Source organism: Pempheris klunzingeri, chromosome 3 (assembly GCF_042242105.1).
Source record: "Pempheris klunzingeri isolate RE-2024b chromosome 3, fPemKlu1.hap1, whole genome shotgun sequence".
Classification (NCBI taxonomy): domain Eukaryota; kingdom Metazoa; phylum Chordata; class Actinopteri; order Acropomatiformes; family Pempheridae; genus Pempheris; species Pempheris klunzingeri.
The window spans coordinates 897,814-922,781 of record NC_092014.1 but is presented as its reverse complement, the minus strand read 5'-3'; the positions used below and the strand labels follow the sequence as shown (position 1 = coordinate 922,781).

The 24,968-nt window shown below is 41.8% G+C and overlaps 1 protein-coding gene across 1 annotated transcript; it reads right to left on the bottom strand.

The window, feature by feature from the left end:
- Positions 1 to 679: 679 nt before the first annotated feature.
- Positions 680 to 16,861, bottom strand: LOC139198883 (protein NLRC3-like). Its single transcript, XM_070827861.1, has 8 exons — positions 16,813 to 16,861; positions 14,819 to 15,110; positions 8,960 to 9,017; positions 3,982 to 5,843; positions 3,381 to 3,554; positions 2,780 to 2,953; positions 1,546 to 1,592; positions 680 to 1,248 (listed from the first exon to the last, which is right to left on the bottom strand). Exons 2-8 carry the CDS (start codon positions 15,061 to 15,063, stop codon positions 680 to 682), a joined length of 3,129 nt encoding a protein of 1,042 aa, XP_070683962.1. The 5' UTR covers positions 15,064 to 15,110; positions 16,813 to 16,861.
- Between the last annotated feature and the right edge of the window lie 8,107 nt (positions 16,862 to 24,968).

The window sequence follows — 24,968 nt, the reverse complement described above, 5'->3', positions numbered from 1 at the left end:
CAGTGGTTCAACCTGAGTTTTACAGGCTAATCTAACTTCTAATGCTGTACATTAGCAGCCCTAAAGGAGCCTGGACCAAAGTGAGGACATCTCCCAACATGCTCTCACTGTAGGTGCTGAAGAGCAAAAGCCACAGTCCTCATTCTGCTACCTGAGGGAAGTTATCGGGAGTTAATCTGAGGTTTATAATCCCTGCTGAGCTTCAGTGGAGGGACAGGAAACTGGAGTGTGTCAAGCTCCATTTAAGTTGTGTTTGTCTCCACTTCAGAGACAAAGTCCGTCCTCTCCGGTGGGCCCCGAGGGACCTTATTTCAGTGTGGTGAGAGACAAAACACTTTTAGATCCACACATGATGACAAGGTGACAGTTTAAAGGATAATTCAAGAAAGGTCACATGGTGAAAGGCCCTTGGTGCATTTCTTTGTGTGGAACATGTTTTTTTCTAGCTTCATGTGTATTTGTATGACGAAAGAACTCAAACTGAAAATGACAAACTAAAATCTTAACGTTTGTCCCAAAATCCTGAATCAAAACAAACTTAAAGGGTTTTTAAACCACGGACGAGCTGCACATTCACCAGAAAACTAGAATAAAGGAATGAGATGCTTTCTCATCATTCTGAGCTGATTTACGTACAAACACATTGTGTGTTTGTCAGCAGTGAGAGTTTCTCTCCCTCCTACAGTGAACACAGAGACACCCAGGAACCATGTGTCCATAACCAGAACCCAAACCCAGGATACAGAGGCTCAGTGAAGGTGGTGCTGAAGGTGTGGAGGTGGATCAGTGAGTCAGAGGAGACTCTGTAGAAGGACAGAGAGCCGGCAGGCCAGTCCAGGTACACTGCTACTCTGTTAGAGGAGGAGGAGGAGGAGGAGGAGGAGGAGGAGGAGGAGGAGGAGGGAAGGTCTGTTTGTTTATTATCATGACTGACTGAATAACTTTCATCATTAAAGCACCTCAGACTCCAGGACTGATTGTTTCCTCCAAACCAGCAGTCACCAATGTTTCCTTTCCTGTTGATTCCTCTGTAGCTCACTGAGATATAAATACCCCCCCTCCACTCCACTTCCCAGTAGGAGCGACCAGTCAGACCGTCTGTACACAGCAGCTGAGGCCAGTCCTCAAACCTCTCTGGATGATCAGGATATGGCTGCTGGTCCTCCACCACTGTCACCGTCCTGTTGTTGTCGGACAGTTTGAGGTTTCTGTGCACTGTGTTTGTGTCCACTGTGAGTTCACAGGAGTCTGAAGACGACAGAATACAGCAGCAGTTTATCACCTGATGGGTTTATTTGTTGCTTTATTAACTTCTTTCAAACTGAGAGTTGGATGCAGATTCACAAGCTTTGATTTAAAGGTCCTGTATATGATACTAAGACCATCAATATAACAGCAAACAAGTATTATCAGGTAAAGATATGGTGGAGTAATGGCATCCTGACCAAAGAGTCTATGACTCCTTACTAACTTATTAAATGACACATTTAGAATGACTTTAACAGCTGCTGCTTTGTTTTCATGAATCAAAGTGAACACACTCACACTTCCTCAGACCAGGCTTCAGCCTCTGTTCTCCACCATGGTCCAGCCTGCAGGAAGAAACAGAGTCAGGATGAACCTTCAGAAGCTTCCTCACTCAGATCCACCATCCAGACAAAACAGCTGCTTTTATAAAACAAGCAACAGACAGATTCCATCCGACTTCACGTCAAATACTCAGGAGAAAATGATGATATGTGACGTGATGTGAAGGAGCTTTACAATCTGTACAGCACCCTCTGCCCTCGATAAGGAAAAACTCCCTGAAATACCATTTTAAACAAAGTTAGAAGGTTCAGGAGAAGAAACAGAGGAGGGATCCTTCTGGACAGACGGATCTTTCTCCAGTGACCTCTGACTGCCTCAGGCAAACGTTACTGGTGCTGACAGGGACTGAAATGCTACTGAGGGTTATGGTGGTGGTGGTGGTGGGGGTAATAATAATAATAATAGTAAGTCTCTGTATATGGCCATTTTTTCATGAAGGAAGTGTTTAGTGATGTATTAGCCACATCTGTTTTTTCTGCTTTTCTTGCGTTTCTGCAATAAACCTGAAATTATAAAGGAGACACTGGCTGCTGCATCTACACAACGTAAAGTTTAAATTGGAGAAGTGATCATTTCTCAGCGTCCTCTGGTGTGAAAGTTTCACTGCATTCACTGCCACCCACTTAGGACTTTGCTCCATTTAATGTTGTTTATTAACAGTCATTTAATCTATTTTCAACAGACATTTAGCTATTGATAAATGATCTGCCTTTATTTTCAGTCAGATGTCTGGAGAATTTACTACTTCTGATTGTGAGATTGATTAGATTGGTTTATTGTTTAATTTGAGTTGAAATTTTCCTTTGTCTTCAGAATTTGGAGGTGGTTCCCCAATCCAGACTAGAGCAATTAATTAATCCCCCAAAGTGAAGCGTATCTGCTTCACTTACCTCCAAGAACGAACTATGACACTCAATGTTTCAGCAACATGAACAAAACATTGTCAAGGTTCTCAGAGAAAATAGAGAATTATTATTATTATTATTATTATTATTATATGGTATCTACTGGTGATCATCTTGTAGTGTGACTGAAAGAGGTCAGTCTGAGGGGGGCAGGGACTCTCAGCACATCAGCTACTGTCCTCACTGTTATCAGCAGTGCTGCTGCTGCAGACTGAGAGCCAACAGTCCTCAGCTTGTCAGTGTGACAGAGAAACAGAGTGTGAGCTCTTGTTGTCTGGTCCTACCTGAGAGTCTCCAGTCTCCAGCGTGGATCCTCCAGTCCAGCAGACAGCAGCCTCTTTCCTGAGGCTCCTGGATGGTTGTAGCTCAGGTCCAGCTCTCTCAGATGGGAGGGGTTGGAGCTCAGGGCTGAGGCCAGAGCAGCACAGCCTTCCTCAGTGACCAGACAGCCTGACAGCCTGGAGACACACACACACACACAGCTGTCCTCAATGGAATCAAAAACAACACATTTTCTTTATCCACTTGACTGCTGCTGGACAGGTAGAGTACAGTGGGTTTATCAGGGTCTGTTTAATAAAACAGCTGCCTCTTGCCATCATAAAACAACATAATAATGAGTGGAAGACACAAACAGTCCATGGAGCTGAAGAAGTCATGTGCTAATTGTCTGTGGGTTTGTCATTATGAACAAGAGCTTTCATACTACAGATATTGATTTGAGCCATTGCCGCTGAAGTTCAGAGAAAATTGGTACTTCATTGTTTTTAATCATAATCAACATAGTTTGATCATATATGTCCTTGGTATCTTACTTATGATCATCAACTTGCATGTTATGCAATATTTAAATGTTTATCTGTTGAACAAAAGCTGAATCCTGACCTGAGAGTCTCCAGTGTGCAGCGTGGACTCTCCAGTCCTGCAGAGAGCAGCTTCACTCCTGAATTGTTCAGGTCGTTGTTACTCAGGTCCAGCTCTTTCAGATTACAGGACTTGGAGCTGAGAGCTGAGGACAGAGCTGCACAGCTTCTCTCTGACAGATTACAGCCACTCAGCCTGAAGAGGAGTTAGTGATAAAGACAAACACTGATACTGTTTAATCACATGTCTGTAGTTGCCTTTACTGAGGTGATAAACTGAACAATTAAACAGCTCTCGATCTTATTATAGAGGTTACAATAATCTACAGAAGTTAATTTTATCTCTAAAGGAACAGTTTTTTTTTTATCTTGCATGACTTCATTCACGTTTGGAGATATTGAAACAACTAGATCTTATCACTTTACTCCAATTTAAACTAGTTCAGACTCTAAACAAGCAAACACATCATCTGCATACATCTTATTTATTTATGTATCAACATTGTACATTCTGCATTTATATTTGTTGTTGTTTTGTTGTCTCACCACCTGTACTCTGTAATATCTAATCTAATCTAATCTAATCTAATCTAATGTCATACAGTTAGTATCTGTGCACTTACAGAGCTTTGCTGGAGGCTCTGACCACTGGCAGCAGCCTCAGAAGAGCCTCCTCTGAAGCAGAATATTTCTTCAGGTCAAACTCGTCCAGATCTTCTTCTGATGACAGTAAGATGAAGGCCAGAGCTGACCACTGAGCAGGAGACAGTTTATCTGTGGAGAGACTTCCTGATGTCAGGTGCTGTTGGATCTCCTCCATCAGAGAACAATCATTCAGTTCATTCAGACAGTGGAGCAGGTTGATGCTTCTCTCTGGGGACAGATCCTCACTGATCTTCTTCTTGATGTATTTGACAGTTTTCTGATTGGTTCTTGAGGTTCTTTCCTTTTTCAGTAGGCCTTGAAGGTGATCCTGATTGGTCTGCACAGAAAGACCCATGAGGAAGCGCAGGAACAAGTCCAGGTGTCCATTTGGACTCTGTAAGGCCTTGTCCACAGCAAACCTGTGGACCTTTGTCACAGATGTTTTATTGAAGAGCGTTAGCACACGTTCCACACAGGTTTGTCCTGGTTCAGCCATCACATTCTTGTTTCTGTTAGTCAGTGACATCTCCACATAGAGAGCCGCCAGAAACTCCTGAACACTCAGATGGACAAAGCTGAACATCTTGTCTTCATCATTCTTCCTCCCACGTTCCTCTTTAAAGATCTCAGTGAAGACTCCTGAGCACACTGAGGCTCCACTGACATCAATGCCACTCTCTTTTAGATCTTTCTCATAGAAGATCAGTTTGCCCTCTTCCAGCTGGTGGAAACACAGTTTTGCTAATGACTTAATGTACTGAAAGCACTTTTCTGGGCCGTACTTATCTTTTGTCTGATCAATCTGAAACACCAGGAATTCTGCGTACATCTCAGTCAGGGTCTTGGGCAGCTCTCCTCCTGCTCTGGTCAACAAATCCTCCAGAACCGTAGCAGTGATCCAGCAGAAGACCGGGATGTGGCACATGATGTGGAGGCTTCGTGATGTTTTGATGTGGGAGATGATTCTGTCGGCTTTCTCCTCATCTGTGAATCTCTTCCTGAAGTACTCCTCCTTCTGAGGGCCCGTGAACCCTCTGACCTCTGTCATCACGTCAACAAAGTCAGAATGGATCTGACTGGCCGCTGCAGGTCGTGTGGTTATCCAGAGACGAGCAGAAGGAAGCAGTCTTCTCTTGATGAGGTTTGACAGCAGCACATCCACTGAGGTGGACTCTGTCACGTTAAACTCTGAGTCCTGGTTTTCATTGGTTGAGCATGCCTGAGTTTTATTGGTTGAACAGTCCAGCTGAAGGCGGCTCTCGTCCAGTCCATCCAAAACAAACAGGAGTTTGAATTCACTCTTGTCATAGTTGGTGTTTCCTGATGACTGCAGAGATGTAAAGATGTAATTCAGAGCTTCTTTCTTGATGCCTCTGGTCTCTGTGATACATTCATGAATTAGTTCTGCCAAACTAAACTTTTGTCCCTTCCATAAATTCAGCTGGCGGAAGGTGAAGGTGAATATCAGATGCACATCTTGATTGGCTCTTCCTTCAGTCCAGTCCAGCACAAACTTTCGTACAAGAAAAGTTTTGCCAATTCCTGCAATTCCATTGGTCAGCACAGTTCTTATGGGTTTATATCTTCCAGAGGGGGGTTTGAACATGTCACTGGGTTTTATTGATGTCTCTGTTCCTGATGGCTTCACCACCGCCTCAATCTGCCTGACCTCATGCTGTTTGTTGATGTGTACGTCACCCCCAGCTGTGACGTACAGCTCTGTGTAGATATCATCCAGAGGTTGCTCGTCCCTCTTCTGTAACCACCCCTGCTGTACACACATAAACTTATCCTGGAGGTTTGACTGAAGCTTCTGTTGGTAATACGAGATGGGATGAGGCTCTGGTACTGGAACAATCTGATCTGTGGGACATGAATAGAGACAAGAAACAACTAAACTCAAGTCAAGCAGAATTTCACAGTTACAGGTGGAGGAAGCTGTGTTGCTCCACCTTTGTCTTGGAGTCCAGCAGGGCCACTTTGTCACAGTGTACTGCCCTGCTGGTCCGGACTCTGAATTCATAACTGAGTTCTCAGAGTTTCTATCAGATTTGGTCCTTAGTGCAGACAAAGTAATTCTAGTAGGTGACTTTAATATTCATGTGGACGTCGATGATGATGATGATGATATAATGATAGAGCTTCAGTCTCCCTGCGAATGACACTCGACTCCATCACCCCTCTAAAAAAGAAGATAATTAAAGAAAAGAGACAAGCTCCCTGGTATAACTCCCGCTTGATCTGGCAAGACAGTCTGAAAACCTCTAGAAAGGCCCTCTGTGGTGCCAGAGCATCCTACTACTCCTCAGTGATAGAAGAGAATAAAAACAGCCCTAGATTTCTGTTCAGCACGTTAGCCAAGCTGACAAAGAGCCTGAACTCCACTGATCCTTGTGATCCTTTAGAGCTCAGCAGCAACGACTTCATGAGCTTCTTTAATGATAAAATTCTGACTATTAGAGACTAAATTCATCACCTCCTGCCCTCAACAGGCTCTGATCCAACTTCAGACTCAGGAACCATGGAAACAGCTGTTGGACTTAATGTGCATCTGGACTGTTTTTCTCCAATTGATCTTCCTGAACTGGCCTCAAGAATCTCCTCATCTAGACTGTCAACATGTCTCCTAGACCCCATTCCTACTGGACTACTTAAGGAGGTCCTGCCCCTAATTAACACGTCCTTACTGGATATGACAATTCAGTCTTTACTAACAGGCTATGTACCGCAGTCCTTTAAAGTAGCAGTAATTAAACCTCTCCTGAAAAAGCCTACTCTTGATTCAGGTGTGTTAGCAACTATAGACCTTTATCCAACCTTCCCTTTCTCTCCAAGATCCTGGAGAAAGTCGTAGCTAATCAGTTGTGTGACTTTCTAAACTCTAATAGTCTATTTGAGGATTTTCAGTCAGGTTTTAGAGCGAACCACAGCACAGAGACACTGGTGAAGGTTACAGACCTCCTTATGGCATCAGACAGAGGACTTCTCTCTGTCCTGGTCTGGTTAGACCTGAGTGCATCAGACAGAGGACTCCTCTCTGTCCTGGTCTTGTTAGACCTGAGTGCTGCTTTCGACACCATTGACCATCACATCCTGTTACAGAGACTGGAACAGTTCACTGGTATAAAAGGAACTGCATTAAGCTGGTGTAGTATCTGGTGGGTGCATCAAAGGAGTGTTGTTTACGATTGTGTCAGTATTGGGATCTGTGTTTGTTTATCTAAAGGAATCAGACCTGGGAAAGCATGACCTAGGCAGGAGTGACCTGACCTTTACCTCCTTATCTGGACACAGAGAAAAGCAGATGTTTATGTTACATTCCTTTGCATTTTAACAAAGACACCAGATGCTGAGCTAGGTGGTCAAGAAGAGTATATAATGTGGCCACAGAGTGGGCTCAGGAGGAGACGAGGACAAAGGCAGTAGATTTGGCTAGGGGTTATGCTGTCTGTTCCTACAATTGGCTGAACGTCTTCTCAGGCTTCCATGGTGCCTGTTAGACAACTGACCTTTTTGCAATAAACCTATTTTTATTCATTAAGTCGTTGTCAGCGGAAGTTTCCTTTCATCAGCTGCACATCATCATCATCAGAGAAGATACGACAAATTTGGCGTCACGAACAGGATTGCAGATGTGGCTCTGACTGCTGACAGAATTCAGTTGACCAACTCCTGCTCCATACGACGTCGGGTGAGTGTTTTCTCACTAAGTGGGGTACTGGTTGGTTCTTTGAGGCTGTTATGCTGCTGGTGGCTGCACTGTATACTTAACTGTGTGGACGATGATGTGTTGATGTTGAGAGTGATATTCCGTCTAAATTGGGGTAAAAAGGGGAATTAAGATAGAGTTAGAGAAATAGAAGTTGAAGCTACAGAAGTAAAGAAGATAGAGATAAAGAAGCAAGGATTAAGAAGATAGAGATAAAGAAGTAAAGAAGTTAAAAGTTGAAGTTAAAGAAGTAAAGGAGAAATAAGAGTTGAAGAAGTTAAAGAGTTAAAGAGAAAAGAGTTAAAGAGAAAAGAGAAGTAAAAGTTGAAGTAAAAGTGTAGAATAGCAGAACTAGTAACGATAAAGTAGGCTAAATAACCATGCAAGATTAATGAAGACAGGGCCCACATCTTCTTAACGGTAAGACATGTGTAAATTAGATACTGAAGTGAAAGTTGGCTTTGAGAGATAGTCGAATTGGTATAAGGAAAAGAGGAAATAAATAGCTCTGGGCCCAGAGGAATTGGCAAAATATAAAGAGAGATAAGAAGAGGTAAAAAGGGAAGACAAGAGAAATAAAGAGAAGAGAGAAATAAAGGAAAAGAGATGAAATAAAGAGATGAAATAAAGAGAAGATATAGGCCTAACAGAAGAGACAGAAAATAAAGTTGAGAAAAGTGAAAAAGGGTGAAAAGAGCCCAGAAGAGAATAGTGTACACTGAGCATGTGAAGTCATTTGTTAAGGTGACAAATTGTTTTGAAGAAGTTTGGCCAAAGTAAGACATTTTTAGGGAAATAGAGGACAATTAGTTGATTTAGAAGTTTTGGAACAAGCGCTTTTGATGTTTTGTGGGGATTGATGTTTGTCAGTTAAGGAGTTTTTGTCTGTTGGATATCCTGTGAGTGAGTGTGTGTGTGTGAGGTTGATGAGTGATACTGCAGTTGTGTGTAGAAGGCGGTGTGTAAAAGTTACCAATGTGTTTGGCTGTAATGGATTGTTAGTAAATAGATATAGATATGGTGTGATTAACTATAGGAAAGGTTAAGAAGATATAAGGAGGAGATATTTTAGTTTCATTAATGGTAAAAAAGTATGAGCCCTCTCATAAAGGGACATTTTATATAATTGATAAATGAGTATGAGTCCCATAAAAGGATATTTGTAAATTCTATGAGCCTCATAAGAGGACGTTTGTAAAACACGTGAGCCTTATGAACAAGAGGACTTAGTACATACAAGAGAAGACATGAGCCTCATAAGAGGACGTTTTTACATCTGATAAAGCATATGAGCCTTTACTGAGTCTGTGGAGGAGTGGAGAGACCAGTGAGGACATTTTAGGTACACAAGCATGGAGAGACATGAGTTTAAGAAGTAAAATAAAGGAAAGGGATAACTTCTGAAAGGTGTTTAGTTGTCAGAGGACAAAGTTTGTATTTTGGTTGTTTGGAGGTTTGCTCAAATTTTTCTCATTAAACTGGGTCTGTCTGGTCCTCAAGCAAGTTTGAGCTAGATGTTCACTCTCTGATGGTCAGAGTAGACTGGAAGTTGTGGTTAAGTTTAAGAGGCGGAGCAAAGGAAGTTGCTTAATTTTTGAAGGCCATTTAGTTTGCTTCTTTTAGAAGGAGGAGTGGCAAGAGAGCCCTTCCCCTTTGTTTGTTCTTTTCTCTCTGTGGAAGATAGAGAGATGAAGAAATAGGAGAAGAGACTTAAGGCCATATCACATTAAAGAGTGATTACATATTTCAGAGTAGAATAAGTATACACTCTCTAAAGTGTTATGTTAATGATACATTAATAGAATGGTGTCCAAAGTAGTTGCTGTCCAAACAGAAACTTTCATGAGAAGATATGTTACATTAGCATACAATAACCTAAACGTTGACAGATAATGTGTGTACAACAGGGGAGAACACTTCTGACGGTGATTCACAGATATCAAGGGTTGCAGATGATACTGAATTGATTTGGTGCAATTTATCCACGAACTCTTTTAAAGTAATTGCAAGTATCCACCTGCATATTTTGATCAGATTGCTGGCGTTTGGGTTGAGTGTGCTCAAATAGCTGAGAGATGTTGATGTGGGTTTCATTGTCTGAGCATGATCTAATTTGATTTAAGAAGAGTTAGGTAAAAATAGTTTAATCAACTATGGATGGTAAAAGTTCTAAAGTAATAACCCCAATTGAAGTAGTGCAGAAGAATAATCCACTCATTAAAGGTATCACCAAGATGTCAGAGAAATGGAGTAAGCGTTGGCCTGATATTGATCAACCTTGGCCAGTGGAAGGGACTCTTAACCCGGATGTCATTAAAACAATGCAAGTTCTTGTATCTACATACAAGGCAGGGCAAAAGAAAGGTAGGAAGGGACAGAAACGCAAGGAGAAGAGAAAGAGAGAGCTTGGCATTCTGCAATTGTTTTACAATGAGGGACAGAAATGGTTGCAAGCTATAAAGGAAAGAAGGGAAAGAGGTGTAGAAGAAATAGAGAAGAATACAAGGGAAACAGAAAAGTTAGTGGCAAAGGTTAATGCACCCTTCTCACATACAGCCCCAGTAAAGAGGCCTCCACCTTATGAGGAGAAGGTGAAGTTTGCTAATGTTTATCCTCAGCTTCCAGTGATTAGCCAGGAGGGTAATTATTACATTGAAAATGAGGATGAGCAAGTGATAGAGATGGGAAAAGCTAAGACAACTATAAAAACGTACCCAAGCTCTAAAAGCAAACAAAAGAAGGCATATTTAGAAGGTTTGAGTGGAGTGAGATTCAGAAGGATGGAAATGGGAGAAGAAAGTAGGGAAGATTCAGATGGAGCTGTTGGTGGATACGTCCCAGCAATTAAGCGGTTGTTGGTTACAGCAGAAAGAAGAGGTTGTAGATCACAGAGGAGGATGACTGCAGGAAGGAATGACACTGATGAGAGCGATAAAGGAGATAGTAATGAGGACCTGGATATCGAGGGCACTTCGTATTTCTTTCCAGCAGCATCTAGTACTGGGAGAGATTATGAAAGACAGCAGGCTCTAAGAGAGGTTAAGGTTACTATGGATAGATGTCTTTTGGACCTGGAAGAATCTACCTGTATGGAAAGTCAAAGAGCCCTGGAGAATCAATTACAGGAGCTGCAGACAATAGAGAAAAAATTAAGGAAGAAAAAGTCTCCAAAATCAGGTGTTTTGGGGTATGCCTTACGTCCAAGAAAGGGACAGGAATCCGATAAGATGTGTCCAGTGATTGTTCAAGGTCAGAATCTGGAGTATAGGCCTTGGAAGAATACAGATATGTCAGACATTCTTGAAAAATTGCCTATTCTTCAAGATGGAGCACATCCTTGGATTTCGAAGTTGGAGGAAGTTTTGATAGGAACTCAGCCTGCTATGGGAGACATCAAGAGACTTCTAGCTAATCTTCTTGGAGTTTCAGCTATGGAAGAGATCTTGCAGAGGGCAGGACTTAATCGTTATGTGAGGACTGCTGTGAGCGATCCAGAGTTGTTTGCTGCAAGCAGAGGCCGAGTGTGGAGAGCATTGAAAGATACATTTCCGACAAATGTACACCCTGATAATATTCTTATTGAGCCACTGGGGCCACAGGAGAACCCGAGGGCCTATGTGTCCAGAGCTCATCAGGTGTGGAGGAATGTCACAGGGCGAGATCCAGATGCAAACCAAATGGAGCAGTCAATTTTGCGAGTGAAGTTGCAACAAGGGCTGCCTCTGCCTGTGAGGAGTAAGCTTGCTGAAGTGGTTGGTCTTGGGAGTATGACGAAAGGCGTCTACACAGATCATATAGCACATCAAGTTGAGCTATGTAGGAAAAAGGAAGATGATCAGAAAAAACAGGACCAGGAAACTCTTAGGAAACTTAGTCAACTGCAACTGGAGGATGACAAAAAGAAGGAGCAGTCTCAACTAGATTAAAGATTATTAAAACTGCAGCAGGGATAGATTTAGCTTCAGTAGTGGAAGTCCAGGGAAGTAAGTTTGTGTTGAAAAAGTGGAAGGAAAGAATAAGTAAGTAAGATGGAAGTATGTATGTTGGCAGAAGGAAAGAGAGTGATAGTATATACAGGAGTTGCATATGTTGTGAAAAAATTGAAAAAAAAATTGAGCATTTCAGAAAACAGAGGGTTCTTCTATGTAGTATTATGCTCAGATAATGAAAGTGTTGCATGTAATGATGGAACTGAAGGAAACAGCTATAGTTAGGTGTAGCTCACAAAAAGGACATGTCAAAGGTCACACAGGGCAATAAAGTGGCTGATGAAGCTGCAAAAGCAGTTACAGGAGCAGATGGACTGGATGAGGTGCTATTCAAGATTCTACTGGTCTGTGGTGAAAGCATGAAGGCTGATGGTAGCATCAACAGGTCTGCTAAGTTTGATGATCCAGGAAGCAAATGAGCTAACTCATGTTGCAAGGGGGGTAGTTAAGAGAAGGATTACAAAAGAGTATGGATTTTGGACACTGTAGTTGCTTGAGCAGATAGATGAGGTCATAAGTAGGTATTATCAGACAAGGGTAAAGAGTTTGTGAATACAATTGTAAGGATAATTTGGATAAAATGGTGTGAATAATTTTTCAAAATTTGGAAATTAAATAGTGTTTAGCAGTTGTGTATCATCTGCAACGAAGGTTTTTGTGATAAAATGAAGGGACTGTTGAAAAATCGTATTAAGATCTTCAGATCTGTCAACATATAGGCTTAAACTGGAAAGGGAATAAATTGGAAACATAAAATTGGAAAATGGAAACATAAATTGGAATATGGTGAAATCATGAGAATGAAGTGACAACATATTGTTGTATTTGACGTATGTGCAAGAGATACTGGTTGTTGTTTTCTTTCTTCTCAGGACAATAGCTGAGAGAACACTATGAGGGTGACTGCTTGTCCAGGGATCCCTACTGCATAAAATGGACTCAAACAATCACAAATGGACAGTGACCATGGATGGGGACCCTGAACAAGAACATTGTAATAAATTTGGATTAGCATATCACGCAGAGGATGTTTAATAGTTTGAAATATGGTTCTTATACAATGTACAAAATTGGATTTTGTTTTATTGTATTATGATCTGTGATGTCAATAGCTACTTTGTATGTTATTATGAGATTAGAAATGACGTCTGAATGATCGTATATAATGTCTGGAGTTTTGTCTAACTATGGGTAATACTCAATACTCTTTGTGTAGGATGTTCTGTTATGATGTGAATACAGTGGGACCTCAGGTGTTTATTTTGTTTTGACGTCCAGGGATAGTATTGGTTAGGTAGGGAAAGGTCCATTGAATGGTGCGATGGGTCGACCAGCCGGACTTTGGACACTTTTTATTTTTTATTTCTGAGTTTCCCATGTGTATTTGCTTTCATTGGTTCCTACACCACCATCGTCAAAACCCTTCTTCTTTCTTTTTTCAATTGGCTTGGAGTACCTTATGTAGTCGCCTAGGGCAGAGGGACTGTAGAGAGAGTTTTCCTGTCTAAAGTGTTTGAAGGATGTTATCAGTAAGATGGCTGCCTGACGGGTTTTTCGCTCTCACACTCCAATAAATTACTGTATTGCTAAGGTTATGCTCTAATGAGTGCACATGGAAGGGAATGTTTAAGTGATCAGTGAGTGACATCAGGTGACTCGTAAACAATAATTTGTGATTATGACTGTGTTGCCCTTCCGTTCTTTTTCGGGACTCTAGATAAGTCCCGAAGGGGGGATATGTAGTATCTGGTGGGTGCATCAAAGGAGTGTTGTTTACGATTGTGTCAGTATTGGGATCTGTGTTTGTTTATCTAAAGGAATCAGACCTGGGAAAGCATGACCTAGGCAGGAGTGACCTGACCTTTACCTCCTTATCTGGACACAGAGAAAAGCAGATGTTTATGTTACATTCCTTTGCATTTTAACAAAGACACCAGATGCTGAGCTAGGTGGTCAAGAAGAGTATATAATGTGGCCACAGAGTGGGCTCAGGAGGAGACGAGGACAAAGGCAGTAGATTTGGCTAGGGGTTATGCTGTCTGTTCCTACAATTGGCTGAACGTCTTCTCAGGCTTCCATGGTGCCTGTTAGACAACTGACCTTTTTGCAATAAACCTATTTTTATTCATTAAGTCGTTGTCAGCGGAAGTTTCCTTTCATCAGCTGCACATCATCATCATCAGAGAAGATACGACACTGGTTTAAGCCTATCTCCTGTGTGGTTATTTACACAGACACTGATCCTTCACATGTGATTTGATTGTTTGAATTTAGACTATATAAATAAAGATTGATTCATTGATATTATTTAATTCATCAAACTCTCTTTTACTTTCTACAGACAGAAATCTGTCGGTGCAACTAGAATTCTTTAACGAACCCAAGAGGATGGGAGATATAAAAGTGAAATGATTTTCCTTTAAACAGCACCGTACCTTCAGTTTGTGGAGAGACATCGTTGGTGTCTTCTGTCCTGGCAGGAGGTTGGACTGAAGCAGAAACATGCAACATAGAAGAATCATTAAAGGCATTTCAGTTCTTACCTTTCAGGCAAATAAATGACTACAAATAATAAGGTATACATTTGAAAACATTTACCATTCGTGTTGTTGACGGTGACATTTATATGAGCATCCCCTTGAGTATGAATATGGCTAAACTGAGGTGCGCTGACGACGCTTCCACACTGGGCCGTGGCTGTGGCGCCTCCTGCTGCTCTCTGAGTTTCAGCTACTTGAGAACAGAAAAAATAATCAGGAACCAGGAACCACAACTCGCCTTCCTTCCATCAACACCTGAACTGTGTATGAGAGAGATTCTGTTTTAGAGCCGATTATGCAAAAGAACAAATAAAGCTTGGTATCAATGTGAGACAATGGAGTAATGAGCACTTAGATTTAAATTGAGCAGACAGTATTTACTGGACTTTTCTTGACCTACAGAACAAGGAAGGTTGTATTGTAGTGGTTTGTTGTCCTTCCTAATACAGATCTACAGTATACACACACCTGTGTGGTTATTTCCTGATTCTTGACGTGATTTAATGTATTTTTGCCTGAAAATACCAACAGAAGAAAGTGTGACTGACCTTGTGGTGGTGATCTGGTGTCTGACAGCTTCTGCACCAGATCGTTCCTGTTTATCTTCTCTAAAACCTTCTTGGTCACCTTCAGAGCTCCATCAGGTTTGTAGGTGTTCACCATCAGATCCACTGTGTCCCTCCTCTCTGCCCCCTCTAGCTGGGACACTTTGATGGGTCCGCAGCCTTCCAGGCTGTCGAGCTGCTGCAGAAACCATTTGAAGCTCCTGAATTCATCGTCTTTTAAACCGTCCAGAGTGTTCAACAGGTCCTCTGGAGTCATCGTGGCTGCCTGCTGAGATCAGACGGTGTTTTCAAGCAGCAGGAAACCTGATGGATCAGAACAGAAACAGGAGCTGTGATTGGCCGACACAGCAGCTGTGTTGGTGTGATTCGGACAGTCTTTGAGTTAAAGCACCTCTAAATGGAAACTGAAAATGTTAAAGCACAACGCTAGTGCAGCGTTTCCACTAAGACTTTTTCCAGCAGCAGTTCTGAAGTGTGCAAGCTCTATTAGCCAGAAGATATTTAGCCCGTCTGCTGACAGGAGAAGGGCATTTTGACACGGATTTGTACACTGTTATAGATAGATAGATAGATAGATAGATAGATAGATAGATAGATAGATAGACAGATAGATAGATAGACAGATAGATAGATAGATAGATAGATAGATAGATAGATAGATAGATAGATAGATAGAATTTCATTTAATAAAATGCTTCAGGATCAGAGTTCAGATCAAGTCTGTTGGTGAAGTGAGCAGACCTTCTGTGCGTTGGCGCCATCACCCCTCAATCCGCGGGAGTTTAGAGTTCAGCAGCCAAATTCATAATTTTAAAGCATTTATGGACGAGATGATGAGTTGATAATATTTAAAATAATCAATCGTCAGTGATGTAGCCCGTCGAACCAGTAGTGTGGCTGCCTCACTTGCCCTATGACCTCCTGGACTGTCCTGTGACAGAGGAAAACCCATGCTTTAACAGTGAACTGGCTGTGAATTAACCCTGAACTGACTTAGAGAGAGAGCTCCTCTCTCTCCTCCTCCCCTGGAAACCTGCCAGGGACGCTGACAGCTGACCCTGCCTGTGTGGCTGCGGACCACCGCTGGATGCGTCGCTGCTGGACCAAGGGCCCACGTGAAGTATAACAGCTGGTGCTAGTTCACAAGTTGGTGTCAGTGTAGCTCTGAGATCTATCTAAATCTACAGGGAGAGTAGTCAGTGGATCCTCTGTGGTTCTAACTACAACGTTCTTAAAGTCAGACGGGTTCCCCTCGTCCTCCGGTACAATCTGTATTCACTTTCATTTCACTATCACTAATCCAAGGGTTTATCAGCAATGTTAGTCTTCTGTCCTGATTGTTGTCTGTCTAGTGTCATTTCTGTCTCATCCGCCTTTATAGTCATTAGTGTATATAATAAAAAGGTGTATTAACGCCACTTCGCTGCCTGGATATTTCTTCATAACAAGGTCTAAGAGGATCAATGCCACTGAGAACTTACACATTTAGAACTGAGACTGTTTAATGTTTAATGTTTAATTCTTGGCTGAAATGGTCTTTGATGAAAGTTCTCTTTGGGAAAATACAACCGAAAGTCGCTCTAACTGAGAGAAAACACACAAAAAAGACAAGAATCCAAAACACAAAGTACAAGGGAAAATAAAGGTTCAAATACACATGAACTAAACTAAACTAAAGTAAACAGGGAAGTGAAGCCAACAACCAAGAGAGAAAAAAACCACAAAGCTAAAACAGGAAGTCAGGAGACAAGACTGGACTAAATAAAACAGTACCAGACGGTAGAAAATGAGCAGACACAGTGAGGGTCTTGTGTTTCTTTAGTGTTCCCTCATTCAGTACAAACACCACACACATAAAGAGCTGAAGTCCTGCCCCATCTTCACTTCTCTTGCTTCTGCTCCACCAGCTTTCGGCTCTTGAATAAAGCCTCACGCCAAACGACAGCAAAGAGAGCAGCTCACAGCGATGTGACAGCAATAAAAACGTACCTACAAAGTTGAGCACATGCTGATCTGAGGCCGAAAACACCGGAGTCCTTCCTCACTCTGAGCCGGTGACGATCATTGTGATGCTTTTGGCGATTGCTGTGAGTTTAAAGGAAATGACAGATGAAGAAACACAGTCCGGTTGTGTCTGTTTGAGGAGGAGGAAGTTCAACTTCTCTCTTTTTCTTGTGCGGTCCTGTAAATATCAGCAGCTTATGAAGACTGAAGACTGATTCATGATGAGTGTGTCAGTGCAGAGCTCCAGATGTTCTGGTACATGTCAACATGTACGTGATGAAGTATTTAGAAAATGTATTAAAGCAAAGGAACATCATCATGTCTAACTGGAGTTAGTGTGATTTATGTTGATGGAGCCTCGTAGTTGTATCAGCGTCTGCGTGTGATCAATAACTGACTGTCAAGTCAAATCAATTCAGTGTGATTCAAAAACATCTATTGTCACTTAACGTTTCAGTAAACAGACACATAATACTGTAGAGAGGCACAACGCTCTAGTCCCATTCAGTAAAAGAAGAGAAAATCAATAAAAGAGTTCCTGAATAACTGTGTCTTAAAACAAAGTTCATAACTTGAGAGAAATAAAGTTCAGCAGCAGCTTTTCCCTTTTTCTTTAACTGTCACATCTGGTCTGAACCATCTCAAACGCACTGTCAAGTAAGGTTGAATCCCCTCACTGCCTTAAACTGTTCTTGAGGCCTTTTAGCCCTGTGGACTGAGTGTGAACAACAGCAATGTGTGAAGGCTGAATCAGTGTTGAAATGAGTAAAAGAAGAATACATGAAGTATGCGTGAGTGATTATTATTTTACAGTGGTATTGATTAATGAGTAATTCATAAAGATGTATTAATGAAAGAGTATTGTACAAATGATATGATTTAAGAATGATGTTGAATGATTTAGAAATGTAATGATGATTTATAATGACAATGAATCAAGGTTATAACATGATTTGTCAGGTCAAAGAGGTTAGATGAGGACCAAGTGTTATAATGGTAAATCACGAGGTGTGAACGTGACATTTAACGATGATTAAGCGTAATCAGCAACCGATGTTTTATACGTGTAATAGACTGATGGGAACTCCATAACTTAGTTCCTTTTTTTTGATAGAACTAGAACGCCAAACCAACATCAGCCTTAGCGAACGGGACAAACTGCACGTAGGAAGTTGAATTGAAGGTATACAAAGGTCAAGAAAAGAGGAATCCCTTGGTCAGTTCTACACAGATTCCTGACGCTGAGACCTTCGTTGGACTTCGGCAGACTCAGAAAAACAAAATTTCAAGAAGTGAGAATTGAGCAGCTTTAAAAACGCCAAGCTGAGACAGGAATCGACAGCGGACAAGGGACTGACCACTTCCGCTTTGGCCGGGGAGCCCCCTGGTCAACCTGCAGCTGAGGATCGACGAGTGAATCACCAGACTTTGTACAAAGTTGGACATTTTCATCCAGATTCCCTGAACTCTGCAGGGAAGTACCGGGTGGATTCTCCCTGTTCTCCTTCTACAATTTGGACTGCAACCCATAAGGAGGCATCAGTCAAGATCAGGTTTAGTTAATCAATTAGAAATCAATTTATGAGAGTTTTGACAATAAATTGTACGCTGTTTACCATATTATGCAATAATGTTAGAATACCTGCATTTAAAGATCAATTGTGGACATTGAATATTCTAAATCTTCTTAGGATATGAAGTAAAGGTTAGATTGTTTAACATCAAGACTCATAACAGGTTTCCCTAGTCCCAGCAAAGCAACAGGCCCTTGGGACCTAACAAGGTCAATAAATTTTATCCTAGCTAATACATCAAGAGCCCGGATCATTTAGAGGAGAGCTACCGTTAACGGGCGTGACTGGTGCTAGTATCTGGTACAGACTATTCTACCGGGTGCTTCATCAGTGGAAGTAGGGCAGGTGTTTGGAAGAAGGTAGTTAGATAAGCTAGACGCATCTACAGCTTAAACAGCCAATAGGTGAATCACTAAACAGGCCACCCCGTTAGTGCACTGAGGCTTATAACGGACGTACGGCGGTTTTAGACCCAGATCTGACACCACGTAGTGTCAAACCCACGTGATCAACCAGGAAACACTAGAAAAGCTGGTTGAAATAGAAGCGTCTCGTCACATTTAAAGTCCCCTCATGATTTATTGCTAATGGTCCAGTTAGTGACCTCAGCTTCAGAGTGTCCCGTCTGATGAACAGGGTTCAGTGTTTCTGAGGTTTGATCCCAGAGAACAGAGGGAGGTGTTTTATTATCCCTGTGTACTTCTACTACTGATACTTTAATGAAGCTGAGAATACTGCAGTACTTCTACTACTGATACTTTAATGAAGCTGAGAATACTGCAGTACTTCTACTACTGATACTTTAATGAAGCTGAGAATACTGCAGTACTTCTACTACTGATACTGATAATGAAGCTGAGAATACTGCAGTACTTCTACTACTGATACTTTAATGAAGCTGAGAATACTGCAGTACTTCTACTACTGACACTACTCCTTTATTCACTTGCTTGCTGTTAATACCCAGAAGGCTGCAGTGCTGCCGTCGGCCACCAGGTGGGGCCGTTTCCACGTGTCCACTGTATAAACTGAGGCTCAGCGTGACCTCATCACAGCAGCCAATCAAGTCCCTCACTACAGTAACCATAGCAACAGCACAGTGGAAAACCCTCCATCGCCAGTGTTGTTGTACTTAGCTGTACTTTGTTGTTCTTACAACATGGTAAATCAATAAATCAATCTTTATTTATAAACTGCCAATTCACAACAGTGTTATCTCCAGACTCTTTCCATAAAGAGCAGGTCAGACCAAACTCTTTAATTAGAGAGAGACCCAACGATTCAGGAATTCAACATGAAGGATTCAAGAATCCCCACATGAGCAGCATCAGATATTATATTGAGCAACAGTGGAGGAAGAACTCCCCTTTAACAGGAAGAAACCTGGAACAGACCCAGGATCAATGAGAGAGAGAGAGAACACAAGTTGTTAAAGAGGTACTGCCCTGATTCTCTCATCCATTTTATTTTGCTCTTTTGAGAGAAATGACCACTAAGCTTTTGGTCACATCGCACACAAGCTGAGAAACAGACCTGAAACTTTTTTATTTTTTTAAATATATTCAAATATTTACATATTGTATTTGGCTGGCTTAGTGTGTTTGAGTGTTAAAGAAACTGAAGGTATAAAAACAGTATTTGAAGGAACTGAAAGAAATAAGGGAAACTTTCAGCTTCTCTGCTGATCAGCACATAGACTTGATAGCAGAAAGGTTACGGTTCGATTTCAGCCGGTGACCTTTGGTGTGTCAAATGCTACGTTGTCAAGAAACTTTGGCTGTTTGATTGATCTTGTTTCCTTTAAACATATTCAGTCAACCAATTCTGACCTGTTAAATATTATAGTGATAATATATATAGTTTATACATATAATATTCACTCTTTTAAAGCTGAAGGATGTTGTGGCTTCTAGTGGTGAGACTGAACTGCAGATTGTGGTGGGTTTCCATTAAGGTGATCATACACTAATGAACACATGATTATGAAGACTTTATTCTGCTAATAGGTCCCCTGACATCTAACACACTGCACCTTTAAAATCAGGTTTCTTCTGACTGACACACCTGCAGCAGCACTGACACACCTGCAGCAGCAGGCCCTATAAACACAACTCACCTCCTGTGTCAGAAATAAGCTTACTTTTGCGAGAGAACACTAAAGTGAACATATGATGGGAATACAGACAAATTATCTTAAGAAACTTGATCCAACTAATGTAATTCATCATCTTTAGCACCATTGACACCATTGACCATCACATCCTGTTACAGAGACTGGAACAGTTCATTGGTATAAAAGGAACCACATTAAGCTGGTTTAAGTCCTATTTATTAGATCGATTTCAGTTTGTTCACGTTAACAACAAATCCTCTGTCCACACTAAGGTTAGACATGGAGTTCCACAAGGTTCAGTGCTTGAACCAATACTCTTTATCTTATATATGCTTCCTCTACATAATATTATCAGGAAGCATCTGATCTGCATCAAATCTGCCTTAAGGACATAAAGTCCTGGATGAGCAGCAACTTTCTGCTGCTAAATTCAGACTAAACTGAAGTTATTTTGCTCGGCCCCAGACACCTTAGAGACACCTTTTCTACTAACATAACTGCTCTGGATGGCATCACTCTGGCCTCCAGCTCCACTGTGAGGAATCTGGAGTCTTATTTGATCAGGATTTGTCCTTTAACTCCCACATTAAACAGATTTCTAGAACTGCCTTTTTCCATCTACTAATGTTGTTAAAATCAGGTCCATCATATCCACTGATGATGCAGAAACATTGGTCCATGCATTTGTCACTTCTAGGTTGGACTATTGTAACTCATTATTATCAGGCTGCCCCAATAAGTCCTTAAAGACTCTCCAGCTGGTCCAGAACGCTGCTGCTCCTGTTCTGACCTGAACTAAAAGAAGAGACCATCTTTCTCCTGTACTGGCTTCTCTTCATTGGCTTCCAGTAAAATCTAGAATAGAGTTTAAAATCCTTCTCCTCACCTACAAGGCTCTTAAGGGTCAGGCCCCATCATATCTTAAAGATCTCATAGTACCGTACTACCCTACTAGAGCACTGTTCTCCCAGAATGCAGGTCTACTGGTGGTTCCTAAAGTCCTCTAAAGTAGTTCAGGAGGCAGAGCTTTCAGCTATCAGGCTCCTCTCCTGTGGAACCTGGAACCTTCCAGTCTGGGTTCGGGGGGCCGACACCCTCTCTACATTTAACAGTAGACTAAAAACCTTCCTTTTTGACAAGGCATATATTTAAGGGCTGGCTCAGGCCTTAGACCAGCCCCTAGTTATGCTGCTATAGGCTCAGACTGCCGGGGGACTCCTATGATGCACTGAGCTCCTCTATTCTCTCTCCTCCTCTTCCTCTCCATCATTATGTCTCATGTCAGCCAAATGTCTGCCTCTAACTTGTTATCTTCCCCGGAGCCTTTCTGTGCTTTCTCATGTCTCAGGTTCCTGTGGATCCTGTGGATCCTGGTCCTGCTGATGTGGTTCTCTGGTTCATGAATCACTGCTGCGGATCGTTGGCCACTCATCGTGTTTTTCAATAATATCATACTGCTAATCTGTTAGTCACATTCTGTTAGTGCTGTAGACACTGTTACTACGTTGGTTGCTGTTTGTGTTGTCTCTCTCTCTCTCTCTCTCTCTCTCTCTGTCTCTCTCTCTCTCTGTCCAACCTCCACCCAACGTGGACCCCTACAGAAGCCGCCCACATTGAGTCTGGGTCTGTTCCAGGTTTCTTCCTGTTAAAGGGGAGTTCTTCCTCCACTGTTGCTCAATATAATATCTGATGCTGCTCATGTGGGGATTCTTGAATCCTTCATGTTGAATTCCTGAATCGTTGGGTCTCTCTCTAATTAAAGAGTTTGGTCTGACCTGCTCTTTATGTAAAGCGTCTTGAGATAACGCTGTTATGAATTGGCGCTTTATAAATAAAGATTGATTGATTGATTGTGAAACAGCAACCAACATACTAACAGTGACTATAGCACTAACAATAGGAATGTGACTAAAAAATTAGCAGTATGGTATTATTGTAAAAACACAATAACACAGTGCTCTTGTGGGGTAGTACGGTACTATGAGTTCTTTAAGATATGATGGAGCCTGAACATTGCTGCAGCATGTCACACGGGTTCCAGGCGGCTGATGGAAGTGACGGACGTGTGGAGACGCCAACGTAAAGTGCGTTGCAGTAGTCCAGTCTTGAACTGATAAAAGCATGAATAGCTTTTTCAAGGTTGGCACGATTAAGAAATGGCTTGACTGTGGCCAAGAGAAGCAACTGAAAGAAGCTTGTCCGAACCACTACGTTGATTTGTTTGTCAAATTTCAGGCCTCTGTCAAACGTCACCCCAAGATTTTTGACAGTTGATTAACACAACTGGTTACACTACTCAGAGCCTCACTTTCTGTTGGTTGCACTGGTAGGTAAATCTGAATGTCATCCCCATAACACTGGAAAGACAGATTATGCTTATGAAGAACAGGGTAGGGCCAAGAATCGAACCTTGCGGCACACCACAAGAGATCATCACTGAAAAGCGCCGATCGGTAAGGTAGGAGGTGAACCACCTAAGTGTGGTGCAGCTGATTCCAACATATTGGTTCAGACGAGACAGGAGGACTGTATGGTCCACAGTGTGAAAGGCCGCTTTGAGGTCCAGCAGCACTAGAATAGAATTATAGTATAACTGGCAAATATAACTGGCAAAACATTATTGCGGCAAAATAGCTAAATAAAGTGAACAGGTCCAAAAATACACAAGTAAAAAGTAAAATAAAATAAAAAAGATTATTCTCCTCTTTGCTTCTATTCAAACTCAGTGAAACATTTGCCCTGCGGCAGAGAGGATTGTGCTCCAGTGAAATAATCCAGTGGTTCAACCTGAGTTTTACAGGCTAATCTAACTTCTAATGCTGTACATTAGCAGCCCTAAAGGAGCCTGGATCAAAGTGAGGACATCTCCCAACATGCTCTCACTGTAGGTGCTGAAGAGCAAAAGCCACAGTCCTCATTCTGCTACCTGAGGGAAGTTATCGGGAGTTAATCTGAGGTTTATAATCCCTGCTGAACTTCAGTGGAGGGACAGGAAACTGGACTGTGTCAAGCTCCTTTTAAGTTGTGTTTGTCTCCACTTCAGAGACAAAGTCCGTCCTCTCCGGTGGGCCCCGAGGGACCTTATTTCAGAAAACAAGTGTGTGGTCGTCAGCGGTGAGAGACAAAACACTTTTAGATCCACACATGATGACAAGATGACAGTTTAAAGGATAATTCAAGAAAGGTCACATGGTGAAAGGCCCTTGGTGCATTTCTTTGTGTGGAACATATTTTTTTTTAGATTCATCTGTATTTGTATGACAAAAGAAATCAAACTGAAAATCTCATCTCATTTTCTATACAGATATATCGTGGGGGGGCTGGAGCCTATTCCTGCTGACTTTGGGCGAGAGGCAGGGTCTCGCCAGCCAATTGGTCGCCAGCCAATCGCAGGGCCACATATAGAGACAGACTCTCACACTCACACCTACGGGCAATTTACAGTTACCAATTAACCTAATGTGCATGTCTTTGGATTGTGGGAAGAAGCCGGAGTACCCAGAGAGAACACACGCTAGCATGGGGAGAACATGCAAACTCCACACAGAAAGACCTCGGGTTCAAACCGGATTTGAACCCAGGACCTTCTTGCTGTGAGGCAACAATGACAAACTAAAATCTTAACCTGAATCAAAACAACCTTAAAGGGTTGTTAAACCACTGACGAGCTGCACATTCACCAAAAAACTAGAATAAAGGAATGAGATGCTTTCTCATAATTCTGAGCTGATTTGAGCACAAACACATTGTGCCCAGAGCCGGCTCTAGCCATTTTGGTGCCCAAGGCAAGATTATGGTTTGGCGCCCCCACCCCTCCGCGTGCACATATCACCCCAGTCATTAATGGACAACAGCCGTATGACAGACCTTAAAGGTTTAATTGTTAACACACCAACACACAAACAAACACACTAAAATAACAATAAAACATAATGAAATAAACCCAAAGTTCATGTTCAGGTTTTGTGCAAATATTTAGAAAGTCCTGACAGCTCCCACAATGTGAACAATAAAAAAGTGCTACGTTCAAACAATACAAAACAGTGCAATATAATATAAAAACAGAATACAAAAGTTGCAGTGTAGGTTTAACTCAAAGTCAGTCCCAGTGACAGCAAATCTGTTTTCACCAGCATAAATGGAGATGGTGCTATGGTCAGTGAATACTTGGTAACAACGGGCCTTATAGAAGCAGAATGTGAAAACAAGACAACATAAAACTAGAATGTACAGTACAAGTAAAACATGGAGCTGCAGCAGACAGACTACTGATGTGTTCAACATAACGTGAATCATTATTTAGCTGTGATGACTAAAATAAAAAAGGTTGCACTAGAATTAAATAGTTCCACAGTGGGCTGCAGTAGCTACAGCAGCATTATTAGACACCTTTGCTTTATTTCAACTTAGCTAGCCGTTAGCTGTACAGATGAAAAGTCAAACAGCATTTTTTAATGTTAGACACACCAC